General features: G+C 35.7%; 1 protein-coding gene across 1 annotated transcript; it reads right to left on the bottom strand.

The window, feature by feature from the left end:
* Positions 1–716: 716 nt before the first annotated feature.
* On the bottom strand, positions 717–5,809 carry LOC142637929 (protein LIGHT-DEPENDENT SHORT HYPOCOTYLS 10). Its single transcript, XM_075811907.1, has 2 exons — positions 5,056–5,809; positions 717–1,013 (listed from the first exon to the last, which is right to left on the bottom strand). Exon 1 carries the CDS (start codon positions 5,629–5,631, stop codon positions 5,083–5,085), a length of 549 nt encoding a protein of 182 aa, XP_075668022.1. The 5' UTR covers positions 5,632–5,809; the 3' UTR covers positions 717–1,013; positions 5,056–5,082.
* Positions 5,810–25,025: the final 19,216 nt, after the last annotated feature.

Genomic DNA, 25,025 nt, shown 5'->3' with positions numbered 1-25,025 from the left:
TATATATAAAAAAAAAAACTATATTCGAATTTATTTATGTGTGAGTGTACTACACCCCTACGTATGTAAAGGTTTTATAAGCTAGTTATACTTTGACTGTGTGTCTATTATGTTTACCTGCAAAATCAGGAAACCTATAAATATAAAAGACTAAATTCAAACTTATTATATTTCTATGTAATACAAAGAAAGTTTACATCCTATTACTTATATTTGAAAGAGTTTTAACTTACGACGTCCGCTCTTGATGATGCTTTTTATCATCAGACCAAGACATCAATTGGTTTTTGATGTAAGCAGGGATTAAATCCCAAATCTCTTATTTAACTATCAAAAACTTTACTAGTTAAGCTAACTAGAATCTACACATCCTAGTACTTATTAAGTAGAAATATATACTGTACTTTTGCAATATAGGGGTTATAAGCTAGTAAAATACTATAAGAATGTACAAGAATATAATGCCTCTAGTGGTATTCTTTCTTTTGAGAGCCTAATAAACCTCTTCATACTATATATTTTCATTTTCAAATTCCATATCTAAACAATAAGTAAGAGTTGTAATCTGAAATTCGTTCAAGATGTGTGAAAGTTAAAAAAATAAAATTTCTTGAAAAAGTGGATGCTACATTTAACTGTAAATGTGTAATAGCCTAATAGGGTTTAGGAGAAAGGGAAGCTATACAAAAGGTGATAATGTATCATGTAAGACGTACTAAAGACAAAACAGAATGCCATGGTGATATTATTACTACTATTGAGAATACAGCCAGTAGCAGACTTAGGCAAAACCAACAATAACATAATGACTTTGAATTCTAATAAGTGCTATTACATTCCCAAATTGCAAATAAAATGGAGACTTTTAAGATCAGCATATATGCCATGAGAGTTATATAGATAAACCTCCCTAACTTGAAAGTTGGCAAATACGGTGGTCAAGGTAAAGATAGCAACTTCAATAGAGTTCTTTTTTAGCAATCTCTTCCATTTCATTCATTTGCCAGAAGATCCTGCAAAAAGTTAATAAAATCAGTTTAAAAGTTCATAAAACCCCACCCATACCCAAAAGGAAGAATTAAAAAGAAAAAAGAAAGAGAGAGAGAGAGAGAGAGAAGAAGAAGAAAGAAGAAAAGAGAAAAGAGGTTAGGTGGAATTTGATGTCCCACGGAAAAGAAACTTCCATTTTTTTTGTATTTTCTTAGCATCCAATGCCTAACACATCTTTCTTTTGGTCAGAGCGTTGTAAACTGACACTAGAATCACTCATCAAGAACACTGAAGTCATCAGAAGAAATAATTGGAGTCACCAATTAAACTGTGCATAATGCATTTAATATTTGAAAATTTAGTATTCATTCCATTAATTTATATTAGATGAGATGCATTGAAAATGTATGAAATCAGGTTCAACTCATACACCATGATATGAAAGCTTATGAAACAACCTTCTCTCTCTCTCTCTCTCTCTCTCTCTCTCTCTCTCTCCATGTCCAAACGTACTGAGAACACGTTATAGAACTTGTCCATCTCCAATTTGAACTATCTTGTAAAGGGCTGTTCCACTACACGTAACATAATTCATGTACTAGTTTGTCATTGGGTGGAGCATGTACAAAGTTCACTGAAAATTATGAACTTCATTTAGCACGATAAGTTTTATTCCTTGGTAGACAAAGTGCACGGGATGAATACCCATAAACTAACTTTCAATTAAACATGATTTGCTTAAGATTAGAATTAATTCATTTATCTGGGATTAGCCGATGTAATTACATATGGTTTTTGTCATGCTCAAAAACTCAATCAATTAAGCTTATCATTCAGGGTAATTATAGAAAGGGAAAGGTTTTGTTGCATACTTTTATATAACAATTGCTGCATACAAAGGTATGTGGCAATAAAAAAAAAGGGACGTGTTTAAGGGTTATGTGCATACTAGGTGGACTTTAGATACTTGTCCATTTCTTTTTGCTGCCACATACCTTTGTATGTAGCAAAACCTTTCCCTTCTAGAAAACTCATAGGAGTGAAAATTGATAAGAATATGATGCAAAACTTATGGCTTACACTATACAATAAGAGCTTGTGACATCAACAATTTACTTAAAAGTCAATACATTTTACCACACACAATAACAACTCAAAATACTCTATTTCACAAACATTTTTTTTCAAATCACAGTCATTAGACCCATACTCCTTCCTACCACCACCCAAAAAACTATTTCACAAACATTTTTTCAAATCCCAGTCATTAGATCCACACTCCTTCCTACCACCACCAAATCTCCAACCCGCTAGAGACACCACGAAGACGTCGACCAAATTTCTAGCTTTTCTTACCATCAATTAATGTTGCCATTATCTCCGGGGGTGGTTTGCTTCCATCACCCTAGCTCTCTATCTCTCTCACTCATGGTTCAAATCACCCAAACCCTTAAGCTTTTGCCACCACCACCAAGTGCCATTAGTTTCTCTTTAGCACAAGATTGAAGAGAGAGTGTGTCAAATAGAGAGGGAGCTTGATCGAGAGAGAGAGAGAGAGAGAGAGAGAGAGAGAGAGAGAGAGAGAGAGAGAGAGAGAGAGAGAGAGAGAGAGAGGAGGAGACAAGAGCTTCAGTTTAGGAGCCATTTCCGTCAATGGTGGTGTTAGGTGGCTGTGATAAAAGCTTAAGTGTTCGGCTGTGGAGGTCTCACCTAATGAGAAAGATAGAGGGAGAGAGGGTGTATTAGGAGGGAGCGATTGTGTGTGATATGTCTATTTAATTTACTAGTGAAATGTTGATGTGGCATGTTTCTATTGGGGGGTGTAAAATGGGAGAAGGTATCTCCTGCACCTGGTGTATGAAGCATATGCTTCATTGACCCAAGGGTCCATATGAAAATTTCTTGTAAAATGGAGGGAGTGGGGGTGGGGGGTGGGGGGTGGGGGGGGGGGGGGGGTGGGTGTTACACCAAGTCTTTATTGAATTTATTTTCTACTCTAGAAGTACTATAAATGTATAATCCATCCCCTCAAATAATAATGAGTCTCACATTTTCCCTTCATTCATTGACATAATTCATTTTGGATTGTGTGCTTTTAATCCAATGGACTAGGATTCACATGGGCCAGGTTCTCCCCTTGCCCCTCTCTTTTTCTAGAAATCATGAGGTGGAGACTAAAAAGGTAATACGCAATATAAACAATATTTACTTTTGCGAAATCTGTGAGAGATAATTGACAGGTAATAAATAATATTGGCCAGGAATATTCTTGATCAACAATAACTTTTCTTGGTTTTTGGATCAACTAGAGAACCCTAGCTAACAAATCCTTGTCTTAGTGAATATATTCTATTCTACTTCATGGCTGTATCTATATCTTAAAGAGTTTCCTTATGCTACATTTTCTAAAGGCAACACTATCTGAGAATGTCCCAAAGTTTTTAATACGCCCATCTAGATATCTGCTAACATGAATTAATACATGCAGCAAGTACATGATAATAGCTCCAATATACAAGTTTGAGTAGAACTAAACTTACATCATTCCAAAAACTTCCATCCAATCTATTAACCTAATGCATATATTACAAAAAAGGTATGATTTTTGTACTAAATGTGATGTTCCCCATGAAGGACCGACACTAACATGTGAGATTGAGCAAAATATATAGTGGTACAAGAACCATGTTATTAACTGAGAGAAAACTGAGAAGCACAAAGCTCAAGCATTTGATTGCCCCAACAAGAATTCCCTTTTAATCAGACCCAATGCATTTTTAGAGTACAAGACTAAAGCATTCTGAGGAAAACAGAATAAACTTACTGTCCCACAAAATCTGGTATTGGACAAATGCAAATCTAGTGAAGGTACAAAGGAATACTACAAATGGAGGTACAAAATATCAAAACTGCCCTTGCATAGATCTTCTGCACTAAAGAAAAGCAACCGGTGGGGCATTTGTCAAAGAGGGGGAGTAATTAACATTGAGAAAGCAATTAATATTCAATTAGCATTGGGTTTCTCCTACATCCAGGAGATTCGATTAAATGATGACTTTATTTATGTAAACTTATATATGAGAAAAGCCATACAAAAAGCATGCATGAACAACTAATATATTAATTTAGAGTTCAGTGAGAAACCTTAAACCATAATTAATCATTTGTTTTCAATCATTTGTCTATTTAATTTATGTTAACATGGGAAACTGTATGATATCTCACTTGACCATTCATGGGGGCACAAAATCAGCAGAATCTCAAAAGAGCCAAATTAGGGAAAAGTTAATACAAATAATACATATTTAATCAATGCACAACAAACACAGTATTTTTTTACATGATGTGCGTGTGCGTGCACGCGCATGAGAGAGGGAGAGAGAATTCTTCTCAACGTAATCACAACCAATTTCAAAGTTTTCAAGGATAAACAATGCTAATCATATTGCCACCTTTGCAATTAATGTTTCTAAGAGTTAATGTTGTAGTGAGTGTGTGTGTATGTACGCACACGCACAAGAGAGGAAAGAGAATTTTTCTAAATGTAATCACAACAAATTTCGAAGTTTTCAAGAGTAAATGATGCCAAGTTACATTGTCATCTTTGCATTTAGTGTTTCTAAGAGTTAAAAGAGGTTATAGTTACAAAAAAAGAAAAAAGAAAAAGAAAAAAATCCATCTCAGGTACTAGTTCGTCATTTACAATTTTCTAGAGCTTAAACAAATTAGGGTTTAAGGGGGTTTAGTTTGAAGGGAAGATAATCTGTATTGGAAAATCGATGATGTAGCTTCACAGAGTACTAATGTCTAACTTAATTACAATTTATTAATTTAATAGTTATCATTCTCACTTATGATTTATTTTTCACAATTTTCCGAGTCCCACAAATCAAATTCAAGGCTGCAATATATATACATATACATGAATAAATAATAGAGATTATAGTTCATCAGATTAACTTAATTATTGCTTCTGTCTTGATTATTGGAAATTGAAGATTTTAGACTTGTAAGCAGACACTATTCATCCATATATAATTTGAAAGCAAGCGATATAGGGGTTACCATATTGAATCTAGCTAGACAAAGGAATCAAGCCAACTGCATGGTAGAACTTGATTCTTCATTTCCCTTGCTTTGATTAGTCTTCTTCTTTTTCTTCTTGTAGGGGATCCCCCTTGCCTTAGCTTGACACTCCCTCACTTCTCGAAGATAAACTCGGATTGCACCGCTAGCAAAGGGATTAGTCTCTGGTGAGCCTCCATTCTCTTCATAAGCAGCTCTGAGGCGCCCAATGAGAGCATCAAGGCTACCCCAAGCCTGTCTTAGCGGGCAGGTGCAAGGTGCAGGCGGCTCGGGTTGTCCATAAAACATACAACCTTGGAGGTGAACTTTGGTCTTGCCAAACTGATCAAGGTATCGAAGAAAGTCCAACACATGGTTGCAATTGCATTGAGAGAGTGGAACTGGGGGCCTCTGGTTCTTCAAGTACTGTCCAAAAGTGTTCCAGTCCCTTCTTTTCTGTGACTCATACCGGCTTGGCGTTGCTGGCTGTTGCTGGTGGAGGTGCTGGTGGTGGTGGTGATGATCGCTCGGAGAGCTTGATGATCCTTCTGCCAAATCTTTCCCACTACTAGACATCGTGGTGATAAGTGAAGATTGGTAAATTTAATTTTGCTAAATAAAGCCAGAAACAGGTGTGGGTGAAAGGAATAGGATTTGAGAGTGGAGGAAGATGAAGATCACATCATTAGGCTATTGAGTAGACATGCCATGGGGCCATATGGGTTGCTTTCTGTTCATCTTTTTCTTCATCTTTCGCTCTAATTAATCCTTTTTTTATTAGTGCTATCAGCATTAACTATACGTTTCCCCTCTAAGCGTACAATTATTGTATGCCTTTGTCAACAGAAGCCTTATCATTTAATTAATTAAGCAAACATATTTACCATTATTGCCCCAGCTAATATGTTGAGTTAGTAATCACTAGTAAGTGCAATTGGACAAGCTTAGTTGTGATGTGCTTAGAATTTATCAATCCCATTAACTCTATTAATAAAAAAAGTTATGCATGTACCAAAATATGTGGTAAGTTTAATATAGACAATGAATTTGCTTGGTTGTTGTTCCTACTATTACTATTGCTGCTATTCTTATTCTTCTTATAGTGGGAGTAGTACAGTGTTAACTTTGGTGAAAACAAGTTGCAACAATTGGGAACTAGCTAGTATTGGTATTGCGCTATTTATATTTGACTCATTTAAGAAGAAGGGTAAATGTGAATGAGATCTTATGTTGAGATTTGGTCTTGCTGTGGTTGTCTTTTTCAAGAGGAAAACTGGATTGTGCGCACAAACCCTAGAACATAAGAGATACTCATACTATATTCTAGAACTCGAACAGAATTCAAATGATAGAGAAAAGTACTGCTTGAATGCTATGGTACAAATTGTGCATGTTAATTAATTTTATAGGTAATTAAACATCGATCTTTACTTTCTTTCCTCCAATTCTCTACCAACCTTCCTCTCTTTGATGCATGAACAACACCATATTAGGTCCATAAACATGTGAGTTAGGACAAAAGCATTTTAATCAAAAAGTTGTTTAAATCATTTGGATTAGTGAATATGCTTCACACTCACACACACTTCTAGCGAAAATAAAATTTTAGGTAAGGCATGTGATCATATTTGGCATTAAGCCTAATGTGGTAGTCTTTTGCACAAACTGATTAAATTTTCACTTGCCATGATTTGAAAGGAGGGAAACCTGAGGTACACGTCAAATTTTATCAAGATGACAGCCGACCAATTTTTTGTGGTCCCACGTGTGTGTATCCTCCTGAATTCTGTCCATATCTGAAGACTGTAACCGTCCGATGTACTATTTTTTTTCCGCAAGAATCTAAAAATGATTTATTCGATAGTCAAAAAAAATTATACACCTTTTATTATTATTATTATTATATATATATATCACCGTATCTTGTCGTTAAAAAGAGATATGGGTTTTAAACACTTATACTATAAACTAATTAATATTTTAGTCCAATAATAAAGAACATTGATCATGAAGTAGAATTTTATTGTATTTATATAATTAAAAAAGAAATTCTAAAAAAAAAAAAAAGTAAAATAACTCTACCATTACAGAATACTCACCAACAATGATTAAAAGCATTGCCATGGAAGAAAGTTTGTTCTGGAAAATCATGGAGAATCCTCTCCAGTGGAATTGAGATATCCAGGTGTTGCATCAAAACCTATTAAGTATTCCACTGATCACTAAAGTCTTTGTTCAAGTTAGATTTGGGTGGCCACAAGACAAGGCGCCGCAACATTACACTAATTAAGCTCAGGCACTGATTCTGTGCTTTGGGTCAGACGATTGGACATGAATTATTGTAAAAGACAGGACAAATTTTGTGAAATTATTTTGGTATTGCAACATTTATAAAGAGCAGGACTGAAACAAGGAGTGAAAAGTTTGTATTTAACCCTCAAATATGGACTAGATCATTCTCTTCTCCATAGTTCTTATGGTTATTAATTCTAGAGTGAAGTTCTTAAAATCTTATGATCTTATCTATTCATTCTAAGGGATTGAATTTTGTTATAACATCATCATTTTAAAAAAGTTTACCATAATATATAACACATAAATATATGAATAGAGAAATTGTTGTCCCAAGCAGGGCTATACCAACCCAATTTACACCAAATCCAGTTGATTGGTTTTTTCGACAGCCACAACTCATGATTCATTATGGTTGAATAGTGTCATTTTACATTCAGCAAAAGAAAATTTTCATATCATTATAAAATTACCCATTTTATATTAATTTGCAATGGGACTGGAATTATCCATGAAATTAGTATATTTTTTTGTGTGGATTCTTTGGTAAATGAAAGAATATTATTCAAAACAAAGAGGAAAGATGGTAGGTCTACAACCATTTATATTTTTCTCTACTGGACCTCACAGCCTCCAAGGCCAAATTATGGGCGGAGAAAAATAATACTAGTTCTTTGGAAACCATATTTTTTGTCATGCTGACTGTTGCTTTTATTTGTGTAGAGTGTCCTTGGGGCGTCCAAAAATGTACAGATTCCCATTTTTTCATGTTTCTGTTTTTCATTTGTCTTTGTTAATCATTCTTTTCCTTTTTCATACACATCCCCTCATGCCTTTGTTAATTTCTAATAATCATGACCCAAAAATGACGTGAACGTGCAGCATGTCAGAAATTTGGCCAATAATGTCTTCATGAGTTTTTTTTTTCCTTTCTATGCAGTAGTTTTATTTGCATTCATCAGGTAAAGATTGTCATATCGATCTATAATTACCACCTATGACTACAATCATACATCGAATAACATTATTACAACTATTTTTCCTCCTAGCAAATGACATAATATATACCTAGCCCAATGCTTTTAAGGCGCATGTTCAATCGTGTCGGGAGAGATTATTTTAAGGAGACTTCAATTAGTAATTAATATAACATATAAATATATAATTTTACTTAATATGTTTAAGCTTTTTATGAGTTTGAACCTAACTATGTTAGGTTAATCACGACTTTTCTTATTAATTATTATCCAATGTACTAAAAGTAAAACTCTAATTACATATGCATACTCAATAACATAATCTATGTTTTAGCAGCATAATTTAACATTGAAACTCAAGTCAACATCTATCCCCCCCCCACCCCCCCAAAAAAAAAAGAATATTTTCCCTTGAAAGGTAACTAAGGGAATGTTATTAATTTCTAACCCAAGTGTCTGAGCTGTTTTATGGTTGACTTCTGATGGGTAATGGACTTTGGACCACATGGCATTCATGATGAATTTTTCCTAACTTTTCGTTCTCATATTGTTTTTATGGGGTTGAGAATCCCTCCATATGCAATCTCTCACTCTCTCTTTAGATGGTATCCTTTCACCTCATATGTTGCTTTATCTTATATGTACAAATTTTGGTATATTCTGCTGATCTTTTCAATAATTTTTTTTTATTAACATGATGTATTTATATATAAAAATTTGTGTCCTCATCTTTTTTATTTATATATATTTTTCTCTTCATGTCACATGTCTAGTCATATTACAATTTTATTTTACACTAGTCAATAACTTATACAATGCACGAACAAGTTTAACACAAAATAGTTTTTATTTTTATTTATTTTTGTCTAAATATGAAATTTGATCATTATGATAGTTATTAATAAGCATTTATTATAATTGAGTTTGTCTATGGAACTATATAGTCAACTATTAACCATTTATTCTGATTTTGTTTGTATATGGAATTATATATTCTACCATTTTTTTTAGATTATTTCAACTTATGGCGTCTGCTCTTGATAATAATTCTTTATCATCATACGAAGATACCAATCAGTTTTTGGTGTAGGCGGGGGATGTTGATGACTGAAATGGGTTAGGAAATTCTAGTAGGTTGCTTTGAGGGAACCTAATCCTCCATAGCAAAATTACAGGAGAGAGAGAGAGAGAGAGAGAGAGAGAGAGAGAGAGAGAGAGAGAGAGAGAGAGAGAGAGAGAGAGAGAGAGAGAGAGAGAATAACCAAATCAACAATTCAATTCTCAATATCCAATACAATTTGTACTCTTCCCAATATATGCAAGTTACAAAACCCCAACTAACTAACTCTAACCACTAATCAGTTAGTTAGTTACGAAGGGCTAACTAAATTGCCACTTATTATTATGAGTAAACTACTCTACTATGCTCATGTGTTCTAACTACTATAGGCATCTAACATTACTCCCCCCATTTAAAGCACCTTGCCTACAAGGTGAGGAAAGGTATTCTACAACTGATGTAACGACTCCTAAATAGCATCCTCAGGTTTCATACGAATCTGGTGATACCTTAACCTTAAATCCAGTTTAGAAAAGATAGTAGCACCCGCAAGTTCATCTATTAATTCATCAACCACAGGAATTGGAAATTTGTCCTTAATAGTGGCGTTATTCAATGCCCTATAATCTATGCACATTCTCCAACTCTCATAAGCTTTTCTAACAAGTAAAATAGGCAAGGAAAAAGGACTTTGACTAGGCTGGATGGAACCAACATCAAGCAATTCTTGCACAATTTTTTTAATTTCAGTCTTTTGAAAATAGGGGTACCTGTAGGCTTACTCACAGATTGGAGGGGTGCCTTCTTTAAGTGTAATTTGATGTTCATGTCCTCAAAATGGAGGCAGGCCAGATGGAATCTCAAACATCGTAGAAAACTGGTTCAATAACTCTGACAGTGCAATAGGTAATGGTGACTGCTCAAGACCAGGGTTTTTGACAACTTCAATTTGAAGTACCAGACCTTTCTTGGCAGAGCTATTAAAGAATCTATCACCATCTAGAAGAGTAGACCCTGATGGGTGCAGACCTTGCAAAAACACCCTTTTATCTAGGTAGGAAAACTTCATGGTTAATAACTCGAAGTATCAAATGATTTCTCCCAAAGTACATAACCATTGTGTGCCAAGAACCACTGCACAACCCCCCAAATGCAACACATTGAAATCCACCACAAATTTATACCCTTCAATTGAAATAGTGACTCCATGACACACCTCCAAAGTTTTAATAACACGACCATTAGCTACTTTAACTTCCAAGATTTGTGAAGTGTCAAATTGTAAATGTAAGGTAGGCAACTCAGCAACGTCTAAGAAATTGTGAGTGCTCTCAGAATCAATGAGAGGAACTGCTTCATGATTCTTAATCCTGCACTTAACCCTCATTGTCTGAGATGAAGGGCTACCCACCAATGCATGCAATGTAATTTTAGCAGGTGGAACCACATCTTCCTGCACATTATCCTGATGTCCCTTCACCACTCCATCATCTTCTAATTCAACTAGCTACACTCCTGATTTATGCTCAATTCCCACATCCCAGCCCTCAAGCAGAAACAACTTTGCTCCCTTACATTTAGGCCCCATCTTTCACCTCTCATCACACTTGTAACATAAACCCAATTTCCTTCTCTCCTCCATTTGAGCACTAGTTAACCTTTGTAATGGCAACTTGACCTTAGTATCAGTCTTACCCTCCACCTTAGGCAAACCCAAGATAGAAGGTTTACCATTATCTATCACAGTCCTGAAAGATTTCTTTCTATCACTAGGTACTTTTCTGAATCTTAGCTAAACCAAAGGCTTCATTAAGAGATTTAGGCATCAACATCCTTATTGGTAACCTAATCTCATCTTTTAACCCACTCAAAAATTAGCTCAACTTTTGAGACTTAGACATGCCCCTAATCCTATTAGAAAGAATCTCAAAATTACCTTTGTAAGAAATCACAGTTGTGATCTGTTTGAGTCGAGTGAGTGCCTCCATGGGATCATCGCAGGCTGTGGCACCAAAACGAGTTTGAAGAGCTTTGAAAAAGACATCCCAGCTAGCAAAACCACCAGCTTGCTCAACATCCTGGAACCAAATTAGGGCTTCTCCATCAAGATGATACAAGGCCAAAATCACCTTTTGATGCTATGGAGTATTGTGATAAGAAAAGAATTGATTTGTTCTATAAACCCAACAAGTTGGATCTTCCCCTTGAAAATGAGGGAATTCCAATTTTAGATTCTTGATGTAATTCATAGCTGAAGGCTCCAGGTTTTTGGCATTGTTAGTGAGGAGAGCTCTTGATCCATGTATTGGAGATACTTGTCGTTTTTCCTCAGCTTCAACCATCCTTTACATGAATGAGTTGATAGTTTGCAATAACTTCTACATTTCCTGTAGAGTATGTTCATTGCAATCTGTAATCTTTGATAAAGCCACAATTTTTTCTGAGTTTTGGGAATTTGATTGAGTTTCAGTCATGGTGGTGAATTGGAATCGTAATGCTCTGATACTAATGTTAAGAACTGGAATGAGTTAGGAAATTCTGGTAGGTTGCTTTGAGGGAACCTAATCCTCCATAGCAGAATTACAAGGAAGAGAGAGAGAGAGAGAGATGAAGAGAATAACCAAATCAACAATTCAATTCTCAATATCCAGTACAATCTATACTCTTCCTAATATATATAAGTTACAAAACCCTAACTAAATAACTCTAACCACTAATCAGTTAGTGAATTATGAAGGGCTAACTAAATTGCTACCTGTCATTATGAGTAATACTACTCTACTATGCTCATGTATGCTAACTACTATAAGCATCTAACAGGGGATTGAACCCCACATCCCTTATTTAACTATTAAAGACTTTACCAGTTGAGTTAACTAGAACCCACATTCTATCAATTTATTTTAGAATCATATATTCTACAATTTTTTTTATAGAATATATTCTACCATTTAAATGAAACAAGATGTGCCAAGAGAGACTGAGAGATATTAAGATTTTAAATATCTTAAATGTACACATTTTGCAAATTATTATGAGATCGACCAAAAATCATGGGTCTTGATTTAATATATAATATAGATAGACATTTAAGACTTTTTATTCCAGATAACAAAATAGTTTTTTTTTAGAAGAAAATAACAAAAGAGCTTATTACATTATAAATGTACTAAAATTTTATGTTGGTTTCTACTCTAAGGGTTCACTTGGTTGGAGGGGTGAAAAAGTGAGGGGATAGAAAATGGTGGGAGGATGGAAAAGTGGGAGGATAGAAAGATTTTAATTTCTCTCGATTCTGTTTGGTTGGGAGTGGAAAAGTGAAGGGATGGAAAAAATGAGTTTGTATAAATTTACTTATACATCCTTGTTAAAAAATGATAGTTAATTAAAATAAAATAAAAAGTGAAAAAAAAACCCAAAAAAAAAAGCAAGCACCCAATTATTAAAAATAAAAATCATGTCCCAAAAAAAATCATCTCTACTTAAAAAAAAAAAAAAAAAACAACTATCACACCCACAGCCTAAGAAATCAAAAAAGGAAAAACAATAAAAAAGGCAATGTCTAGGAAAGGAAAAGATAAGAAAAGAAAAAGAAAAAAGGAAGAGGCAATTGCCCACGAAAGCACAAAAAAAAGAAAAAAAGAAAAAAAGAAAAAGGAATTGGCTATGTGCAAGTGCATATGGGCATTTTTGTCTATTAAGTAGCCCCGTTTTCTTTTTTCAGTTTTCTTTCCATTTTAGGAAGAAAACTTTTTGGTGGATTTGAGGAGAAAACATCTAGGCCTCACTATTTATTTTCCTTCCTCCTCACCTAACCAATCACATTCCAAAAAAGTTTTCCTTCCCATTTTCTTTCCAAAGTTTTTTATTCACTCTCGTTCACCTCCGAACAAACACACCTTAAGTGAAACATTATTGCCATAGTTCTAAAAATTTTAAGTTACTATTTAAATCAAAATTCTTTTTGAGAGTTTGAAAATTTTTAAAATTAACAATTTTTAATTTTTTAAAATATTTTTTCCATGTATTATAACTTTAACTTTTGATATAAAATTTGGTCTCACACGATAAACTTCTATTACAAAACTTAAGGTAATTTAATCATTGTTTAATTTTGAAGATATTTGTGAAATCTTTTCTTTACTTTACATATAGGTTTTAATAATGGACATACTAATAGTCTATATAATTTTCAGAATTTGATTCGGAGATTAATAATAATAATAATAATAACTAGTCGCTAACTCGTGCTATGCACAGGAACCTACTTATTTTTGAGGTACACTAAAATAATTTTATAAAATCTTAAATTGATTAAGAAATTATATCATTGCATGATTTGCTCTTATATGACTTCAATTTGTGTTACAATTTGACGAAGAAGCCATTGATTGAACGATCAATGGGTTATAAAAAATTTGTCAGACAATTTTAGATACTGCAAAAAAATAATTCAAAAATTCAGATATTAAAACTTTTGAAATATAAAAAAAATATTAAAGAATCAGATGATTTACCGCTTAGAAATCATTGAAACAAAACGAAACAAAATATATATGACTAAATAATAAATAAATATAAAGAAAGATGGTTTACATTCAAAAAAATAATTTTAATTATTGCAAGCTTTTTTATCTTGTAAAAAATGGCTAAAGAGAGTTTGGTGGTTCATGTATGAAAATTACGATTTAAAAAATACATGAAAAACCATAAAATAATTTTTTTTAATAAAGTAGAGGAGAAGAAAATAACATAAAAAAGCTCATACCTCTACTCGGCTTTAAAAAACATATTGGGGTTTGCATTGCTTTTATAGTGTTCATGATTAATTTCGCAAAGTTTGAGTTTAAGTTGGACTTATTATAGAAATAGAGTTTCACTCATTGTTAAGTTTGGACTAAACAAAAATAATTTTGTTTTTACAGAATGATAATGATGCCTACTAAGCATCTAAATTACTACGTTGTTCTGTAAAATGTTGCAATAGAATTCTTCTATTATTCAAAGAAATTGAACTTTATCAATAGATGATGACTTTTATATTTATCCAGATAGAACAATGTTTAGGATAATCTTAATATAGGATTTATTCAAGTTTTTATTTTTATCAACGTTTGAGTTTAAGTTTAATTTAGAATTCTTAAAAAGATAGACTTTCACTTCTTGTTAAGTTTAGACTAAATAAAAATAATTGTATTTTAAAAAATGATAATGATGAGTTTGAGTTTAAGTTGCACTTGTTAAAGAGATAGAGTTTCATTTCTTGTTAAGTTTGGACTAAACAAAAATAATTTTATTTAAATAAAATTATCATTTTATTTAAATGTTGTGCTGACGTGAAAAATTGTGAGAGTTTCAGAGCTTTGGTTATATATAATAATAATAATAATAATAATATTTACTTGATAACCAAAACTTTTCATTCCAGAGATTTCATTTAAAATTTGCATTAAATAAAGTATGTATACACGCATGAAGTTAGTGAAATCCTTCATACAAGGCCCAAAACTATTTACATGAGTAGTAATAGTAAATTTTTAATAAGTTAGAATAGCCCTATTTCAATGATACGAGATGTCAATATTAATCAGATAAAATTCATAAGAATAAAATTCTTATAATCTTGTTTAGTAATCGTAATAAATAATTCAGATTAAAATTTCCTTGTAACAAAAAGAAAACCAAATATGTTATGAAGATGTCTGAATTTTTTGCTTTAGTTGTTGTAACTCAAAATTAAAATAAGAATACGTAAATTAACAAACAAAAGAGAGGGTGATCAAAATACATAAACACTTAATACGAAATTTCTCTTTAAAAAAAAAAAACTTAATACGAAATATAAATTAACAAAACCTTTATACTTTCGTAAACTATGATAATTTTTTTTTATTAAACCTTGGATATAATTTCAACTAAATAAGATTTTTAATGATTAAAAAGAAATCATAAACATGGAGAGAGAGAGAGAGAGAGAGAGAGAGATAACATTTATTCAAAGGAGGTGTGTTAGGTTTTAGATTGGCAAATTTCTTGACAGTGTAATACCCTCTAAGTTTGTGTTGTGTTACAATGTTCAAGATCAAAATGTGAAGATGCAGCAAAAAAATACCTTATGTCAAGATTTTGATTGCCAATTGCTTGACTCTTAATTGATCAAAAGAAACAGCTATTCAATTGACTGTTTGATCGATCAAAATCATTAATTCATAATTCTAAAGTCAATGTTTTTGTAAAAAAAGCCTATGGAAGTCCACTACATGAATGCTTAATTTACACAACTTATTCCTATCTTGTCGAGGTTTACATGTTATGAATTTGAAAGGTGCTACTCAACCTCATTTTATGTTATCTCCATTCGCCTTTATGGGAGTAATTATGTACAACGGGCTCAAGCATTTGAAGTGTTTCTTCTTGGTTGAAAGAAATTCGATTATGTGATTCAGGAATCTCTTGTCTCTACAGGCTCTAAATATGCTGATTGGAGAGCTGAAAATGCACAAATTAGGAGTTTCTTGTAGAATAGCATGGAGTCTAAGATTAGTTGTAGTTTGGTTTTCTTATCAACTATTAAACTTGTTTGAGAACAGGCTAAGGAACTTCTATGGGGAGTAATAGAACTTATATGGTTGAGGTCGGGGGGGGGGGGGGGGAGGGGGCGAGGCTGTGGAAGTCGTGACCAAGGAGGTCACAGTAGAGGACGTGGCCTTCGTAAGTGCATTTATTGTCATGGTGAGAATCATACAATAGATTTATGTTGGGAGTTATATGGTAAACCCTTAGCTTACCAAGCTAGTTTTCAAGTTGAAGAATTGCCTTCATAGTCACTTCCACCAACATCCAGAGTAGTCTTTATTCTTGAGTTCGAGCACAATCACCTTCTGTCTATGTATTCTACCCTTTTGGCTTTGCATTCTACCTTTGTTGGGTCTAGTTCTACAGCTACTTTGGCTTAACAAGGTACTTCCACTGCTTGTCTAGCCACTCAAGACCTCCTACTCTAATTCCATGCTGTTGATAAAACATATTATTGATATATATATATATATATATATATATATAGAGGTATACATGAGTTTCCTATTTTGCCCTTAGCTTTATACCCATAATAATACATAGAGAAATTAGAGGCCTACATCTTGTGCACCCATGAGTTCAAATTAGATATATCCTTTAGGTTTGTATCTATACGTGTAATCGAAGAGCTATAAACCATGACCTGATGATTAAATCTTTGAAGAGGTGCATTGGAGTTAGTCAAAGGATCTGATCATTAACACGGATGGATCATTTGTGAAGGGGTAAATGTAGAAGAAATTAGGACATTTTGAAGTTTTTGTAGGTTGCAACAATGAGTACATCTACTATGATTATAAAGTCTACTGTTAAGTTATGGTTTTTCACATAACATTTATGTTGGCTTAATCCATGACAAAAAGTGTTGTAATTGCATTAATTTATTTTCTTGTGTTTTGTGGGATTTTATGGTATTGGGTTTAGTATTAAGTTTGTGAAAATTGCTCAAGAAGTTTATCTTGCGACTTAGTTCGCGAGTGGTGCAACCCGCGAAAGTCACATGAGAAGCACATGCTGGAAGCTGAAAAATCAAATGCCAGGCTATATTTCGCGAGTCACTTCACGACTCAGACCAAGTCATAAAGTGAATCGTGAAACTCTCTATCTGATTTCTTTTTAGTGTGCATTTTCTCATTTCTTTACTAACACTATATAAACCCTCATTACCCATGAAATGTAAGATGCTGAGGGAGTATTCACAAGAGACTTTTGAGAGTGAAAACCCTAGCCAAACACTTGAGAGTTAGAGATTGGTTACCACAATCCTCTACATCATTTCTCTAGAGTTTCCATTTATTCCTACCTCTCCATCTTGAGTCCAAACACTTACCTCACCCATTTTGAGTGTTGAGAGAAGTTTTAGTGCTTATGGGAAGCATTGGAAGGAGCCATTAAGTGGCGGATGCAATTAGGCAGAATTGCAAGATCCAGATAACTAGTAAAGACAAGATTCTGAGAAGTCCATTGGTAGCAGAAGCTTGGAAGGCTCAAGTACATTGGGTAGATTAGGCTTGGAGGGTATTTTTGATATTCGTGTACTTCAACTTATTCACTAGTGAATCGATTTCGGCTTGGAGGGCTACAGAGAGGTTTTCCACCGAGTTCTTTTGTTTTCTCTTCAATAACACGTCTCAGTATTATCTTGTGTTTGCATCTCTCTTCCCTTACTATTTAACATTTATATTTATTGCTTATTGTACTGGCTTATGCATTAGAGTAGTGTTCCACTTTATTGCGTTTCATTTACTCTTGTTCCGCACTTAAATAAGTTAGAATAAAAGCAATTAAGTCATAATTTAAAATTGGGGGTCTAAACAAGCATTAGTGTTTTTACACTAATTGAGCTTTTAATTGATATCAGAGCGGGTACACTTGTTTTAGTTTGATTCTTGACCCTTTGTGTTTAATTTCCATGGATAATGCTTTGTGTGCTTTTTTGCATGTTTTGGATGTTGTTGATTGTAACATGCCATGTATTTGTGAAAATGCAATCGGACGGTATTGCAGGCTCCGAAAAGCTAGTGAAGGCAAGACTCTAAGAAGTCCGTTGGTAGCTAGAGTTTAGAGGGCTCAAGTTCTTTAAGTAGATTAGACTTGGAGGGTCCTTTTGATATTCGTGTACTCTAACTTATTCACTAGTGGATCGATTTTGGCTTGGAGGGTTGCAAAGAGGTTTTTTGCTGAGTACTTCGGTTTCCTCTTTGATAACACGTCTCGGTGTTATCTTGTGTTTGCATCTCTCTTCCCTAACTCTTTAACCTTTATATTTATTGCTTATTGTACTGGTTTATGTATTAGAGTAGTATTTCGGTTTATTGCGCTTCATTTACTCTTGTTCTGCACTTAGATAAGTTAGAGTAAAAGCAATTAAGTCGTAATTTAAAATTGGGGGTCTAAACAAGCATTAGTGTTTTCACACTAATTGAGCTTTCAATTAATATTAGAGTGGGTACACTTGTTTTATTTTAATTACCTAAGTGTGATCATTGACCCATTGTGTTTAATTGCCATGGATAATGCTTTGTGTGATTTTTTGCATGTTTTGGATGTTATTGATTGTAACATGCCATGTGTTTGTAAAAATGCAATTGGGCGGTATTGTGGGATCCAGATAACTAGTGAAGACAAGACTCCGAGAAGTCCGTTGGTAGCTGGAGTTTAGAGGGCTCAAGTATATTGGGTAAATTAGACTTGGAGGGTCTTTTTGATATTCGTGTACTCTAACTTATTCACTAATGGATTGATTTCGGCTTAGAGGGCCGCAGATAGGTTTTCACTAAGTACTTCGGTTTCCTTTTCGATAACAAGTCTCAGTGTTATCTTGTGTTTGCATCTCTCTTCCCTATTCTTTAAGCTTTACACTTATCGCTTATTGTACTTGCTTATGCATTAGAGTAGTGTTTTAGTTTATTGCGCTTCATTTACTCTTGTTTCGCATTTAGATAAGTTAGAGTAAAAGTAATTAAGCTGTAAGTTTAAAATTAGGAGTCTAAACAAGCATTAGTTGTCGATTCCCATGCCTCGAATGGTTAGAAAACCGTCGGGCCTTCGTTCAACCACCCGCCGTGGCGATGCTCTCGCGTGAGCAGGGCCCTTTGGAGGCCCCTCTTGATAATTGTGTAGTTTGACTTTGGGAGTCTTGCGCGAAGCTTCAGGTGTTCTCTCTCGATGGAGGAAGGTTGGTCTACCTTTGGAGGTATGGCGGGAATCTTGGCCAAATTTTAGGTGATTACCAAAGGCAAGTGAAGTCACCACCAATCATTGGGTTTTTCAAAGGTGTGATTGATCACCTGTTTCTAGTTGATTTTATTACCAATCCTAGGCTAAGAAAATTTTCATTTTTCCTAATCTAATATGGATGGCAAAAAATATTAATTCTTGAGTCCAGAGGTTTGGTTATGTGTGGGGAAGGTGTTAGGCACCCCACAACACCTGTCCAAAGATAGTCCTTTGTTTTGATAAAACCTTAATTTTTGGAGATTTGCAGTAAAAAACATGATTTTGGCATTGGCTTTCAGGCTTTGCATGCATGGGGGACTTTGAGGTTTGGCTTTTGAATGGGTGTGGTCCCAATCTATGCTTTCCTAAGGCATTCGGGTAAAGTACCAGATTTCCACGGCGGAAATCTGGTGACATGTCAACTTACCTTCGCGGCGAAAATTAGGCATCGCTTTGCCTTAGGTGACATGGACTATGAAAATCACACCGGAAGGAGTGAGCAGGTATATATATATATATACATACATCATGCACAATGCAAGCACATAAAGTAGGAAAGTAAATGCCTACATCCCTAGAGTATGGCCTAAAATATAGGTGCAAGAAAGTAAATAGGGGTCGCCATACTCTAGAGATGAGGACGAATGGTACATGGTATGATATACCTAATACAACCCATCTAAGAGAGAAATGAGGGAGGAAGGAAGGGGGTTTAAAAGAGTACATCCAAATGGGAGAGGCTAGACCCCTAAATCTACTGAACATAGCTGCTTGTCTTATATCCACATGCTCGCATCCTCACCCTTTTTGCTTGCGCTTGGGAGACCGTGCCCTAACTCCATGCATCCTCGCTCCATGTTTTACATGCAAAGGCAAAGACAAGAAACCAGCAGACAAGCAATGGAAGGAAAAGTTGCAAAGAGCATATGAAAAAGGCATAAAGCATATATGCATGATGGACATGGCAAACAAAAAAACAAGAAAGCAAACAAAAGGTGGTGTCCGCGAGGGACAAATGTAGGTTTGGATCGAATGTTCATAACTTCATTATGTTGAAGCATGGGCGACACACTAGCAAGCAAGACTCATGCATGGACATGTGAGCAAGCGTATAAAAATGCATAGAAAGCCAACGGGTGGCGCAAACAAACATGGTAGGCATTGCATCTCACAGAGCGGAAAGGGAAGGGTATGTATGAAGCAACCTGGCATTCGAAGATGCTTCCCAAATGGTCACATCTAAATAAGGCCTCATGAGCGTCAGATGTAACCAAACAAGATCAAGCTCGCGGAGGGCGTCAAGCATGGAAAAGCCTAGAACAAGAGAGGCGAGCACAAGCATAAAGCATAGAAGCAAACAGGCATAGACATGCAAATAGAATGATCTAAACCCTTTGATGTGGGCCTTCTTGTATGGACGATGACAAAGACCATAGGGTCTTGATCGGGTCCTAACCATTAGGCCAAAACACAAGAAAATGCATAAAAAGGAACAAAAGGGCTACAATAGCACATGGCATAACAAACAAGGTCTAGGCCTAAGCACATAAACATGGCATGAAGCACGCAAGCACACAGATGATGGCATAAAGCATGTAGAGAATGTCGATCTAAGCATGTAAATACACCGATGTACACATATAAGCATTGAAATGCACATGTTAGCATATGGATATACATCTAAGCATGCAGATATAAACATAAAGGCATGGGAGAACGCAAACCCAAGCATACAAGCATGTGACTGACATGGACATAGGCATAGGAGCATAGAAAATGCCTACAAACATGTAGATTTGAGCAAGGCATAGCCGAAGATATGATATCAAGCATGTGAGCATGTAGACCCAAACATCACTACATGGTAAAGAAAAGATCTAAGCATATAAAGCATGGCCTAAAACACAAAACATGTAGAAGAGGCAACTAACACATGAACAAACATGGAAGCATATGGAAATAAGCTAAAAAGCATTATAAAAGCAAGATAAAGCAAGAATCATGCTAAATAAATCAATAAATCATGTTATTAAGACAAAAAGAGCAAGATAAATGCTAGAAAAAGATTTAAAAAGTTAGGGGTGTGGATAGTAGCTAAAAAGCTACATCCACACCTCTAAATCCCAAATCCAAGGTGTATAACCAAGGAAAAGAAGATTAGGTATAAGAACAATATCTTGTATTTTTGGTGAAGAGAAGAATCAAGAGGCTTTGATTTGTTTTGTGAGTGTTTTTGTTTGTAAAAAAGTGTTTGGAAGAGAGGGGAAATGTGTAGAAAATGTCTAGGCAGAGAGTAAGACCCAGGAAAGTCCTTTTTTTTTTTTTTTTTTGGTTTGGAGGTGCTTAGGGCCTTGTATAGCCCCGGCATAGATTACGAGGAGGCGGCCCTTGGGGTTGATCTTGACAACCTTGAAAATATCTTGACTTCTAGCTTCTAGAATGGTATGCAATTTGAAAATCCAATGGTTGGATCAAAAGTTATGGCTCCGGGAAGTTAGAGGTGCATCGATCAGTGCGTTAACCTAGTTTTCATGATATCTTGGCCGTTCTAACTCTGATTTCAACCCATGGATAGTCGTTGAAATGAGAATTTGATAATCTTCTCCATGGATTTGGTTTCAACCAGTTCTAACGGTCGGATCAAAATTAGGATTTTTGGGGCCCATCAAGAGTCAACTCTAGGTCAAACTTGGTTAAAGTTACCAAAAAACTCCGAGAAGCTTGGGTTTGATGTAAAACTATGAAAAGTGCTGTTTTGAGGGGATTTTAACCTCGTTTGACTTTTGGCCAACCCAAGGTTGCCTAAGGGCGTTTTGGTTATTTTGGGTGAAAGAGGCATTTTGAGTGCTCTGGTGTCTAAACGGGTTACACCACGTCATTCTAGATGTTCTCACATCCCCATGGAAAGAAAATAATATTTTTGGATTTTTTTGGGTCTGGCACGCAAATTGAGAGTGAACAAAATGCGGTATCAACAGCTGCCCTTTCTTTATCTGATATCTCAAGTGCAAGGAGAGGTGTTGGATAAAGAACATGATTTCAAATTTTGTTGCCCCTAAATTGCGTGCGGAGGCTACTCATGGATCAAGATCGGTTTTTACCTGACTAGACCGACCTGCTGCAACTGCTTCTAAAATATTTTCTAGACTTGTCTCTTAGCTGTAGTGGAGGAAAAGGCCCCCTTTTTTTTTACCGAGTCAACGGTCAAATGTTGACTTGGTCAACATTGATAGGTGGCCCTTTAGGGTGCGCTGGGTTGACCCGGTGGTCCAAGAAGTTGTGCCAGGTAGCCCAAGTTCTATAAAAGCCCATTTTTGGCTCATTTTGACCTCATTTCACTCTTTCCTTTGACTTATCACTTCTGAAAAATTCTCTAGAGCGACTACGGACTTAGCAGGTCCGACTTTTCAACTTCAGTCTACTACTGCAGCCTTTTCAACACTTGAGGTCAGTGTCTATTTTTCCTCTTCTCTTCCTTTTTTTTTTTCGCAAAATGTTAGTAGCAATACCACTTAGGATGCATGCTAGTGTTTATTTTATTTTTGGTATTTTAATAAGCATATATTTTTTTTCCCTGATTTATGCCATGCTATCTTAGAAAAATGCATATATATATATATATATATATATATATATTTTTTTTTTTTTGCTTTTTTTTTGGTGTTATATGGGTGTGCAAATATGTGGAAACTTAAATGCTGAAAATAAAATACGGGATATAGGTAAGGGGACTTACCTGGTAGTCTGGAATAGTGGAAATGGTGAGACGTACAACACGGTTGCTAGTTAGCGTCGGAATAGGATCGGACAAAGAGAATTGTGTGATGGTGAGCATACAGCATGGCCGCTAGTTAACCCATGGTAGATTAGGAACTTGGAAACTTCTCAGTGACTTGATAGCTGTGATGGCGAGGCATATGGCACGATCACTAGTTAACCTCAAGACAAGATGTGAGCATACGGCACGACCGCTAGTTAACCCACTGTAGATCAGGAACTTGGAAACTCTTAGGAACTTGAAAGCTATGTGATGGTGAGGCGTACAACATGATCGCTAGTTAATCTCAAAATACGATGTGAGCATACGGCACGATCACTAGTTAACCCACTGTATATTAGGAACTTGAAAACTCTTCAATGATTTGATAACTGTGTGATGGTGAGGCGTACGGCATAGCCGCTAGTTAACCTCAAGATAGGATGTGAGCATATGACACGATCGCTAGTTAACCCACTGTAGATCAGGAACTTAAAAACTCTTCAGGAATTTGATAGCTATGTGATGGCGAGGCGTACGACATGGCCGCTAGTTAACCTCAAGATAGTAGTGAGCATATGACACGATTGCTAGTTAACTCACTATAGATCAAGAACTTGAAAACTCTTCAGGAATTTGATAACTGTGCGATGGCGAGGCGTACAGCACAGCCACTAGTTAACCTCAAGATAGGATGTGAGCATATGGCACGACCACTAGTGAACCTACTACAGATCAGGAACTTGAAAACTCTTCAGTGACTTGATAACTGTGTGATGGAAAGGCATACGGCACAGTCGCTAGTTAACCTCAAGATAGGATGTGAGCATACGGCACGGCCGCCAAGTTACCCACTGTAGATCAGGAACTTGAAAACTCTTCAGGAATTTGATAGCTGTGTGATGACGAGGCTTACAGCATAGCTGCTAGATAGCCTCCAAATAAGATGCGAGCATACAGCACGATCACTTGTTAACCCGGTGTAGGATGTGAGTATATGGCATGACTGCTAGTCAACCTACCGAATAAGATGCGAGCATATGGCATGACCGCTAGTTAACCCACTGTAGAGACGTACAGCACGGCTGCTAGATTGCCTTCAAATAAGATGCAAGCATATGGTGGCCACTAGTTAACCCATTGTAGAGACCTACGGCACGGCCGCTCGTGCCTAGGTAGCTTCTGGAGCTGAGTGGAGATCGCGGGCTGAGACTTTGCAGGCTAGGGTGACAGAGCTTGTGACTGTTGCTGTTGCTAGGGAGGTGCATATGCGGGAGGAGATTGCTCAAGTGTTAGCTCGAGAGAGGGAGCTTTGGCAGAGGGATAGAGAGGCCCGTGCTATTGCCACAGATAGAAAGAGGACCCAGCTTTAGGGTGAGCTGGCCAAACTACACGGCTATACCATGGTTTTGATAGGAGTGTTGTGGGTGGCTCAGGGCCATATTCCACCTCTGCCTCACATTCTAGGCCAGAGGCCTATTATTCCTCCAGGGACCTTCTCAGGTTCCAAGATACACTCTAGGTGCTTCAGGTGGAGCCAGTCCTTCTACTAGTGATAATGATGATGATGATGATATCGACCAGTTTATAAGTGACTCCTTTAGAGATAATGATTCCCAGTAGGGTTACCTTCCTGTTGTAGCATGATGTAGCCCCTGCGTGGGCATGTATGTACCTTCCATGTATTTTGTAGACATTGCCCCATAATGGGCCTGCTACGTATGTATATTATGCATCACCTCTTGATAGGCTTGGACATGTGTGTATTATATTGCCCCACAGTGGGCCTTGATGTATGATATTATCTCTTTGCTTCATGAAGTATGTATAAAACAGTGCCTCTTGTTAGGACTTACATGTATGATTTTGGAAACTACCTTTAAAAGGGCTGCTGATGTGTGTAAGAAACAATGCCTTTAGGCAGGACTTACATGTACAATTCTGGATGTTGCCTTTAAAAGGATTGTTGATGTGTGTAAGAAACAAAGCCTCTAGGTAGGACTTATGTGTATAATTCTGTAAATCGCCTTTCAAAGTTGTTAGATGGCTAAGAACGGGTTCTAGTGTCCTTCTGTTGTAAGCTCTGATT

The sequence above is a fragment of the Castanea sativa genome, chromosome 6 (assembly GCF_040712315.1).
Source record: "Castanea sativa cultivar Marrone di Chiusa Pesio chromosome 6, ASM4071231v1".
Taxonomy (NCBI): domain Eukaryota; kingdom Viridiplantae; phylum Streptophyta; class Magnoliopsida; order Fagales; family Fagaceae; genus Castanea; species Castanea sativa.
The sequence above is the reverse complement of the archived record's forward strand: the minus strand, read 5'-3'. Positions and strand labels throughout refer to the sequence as shown.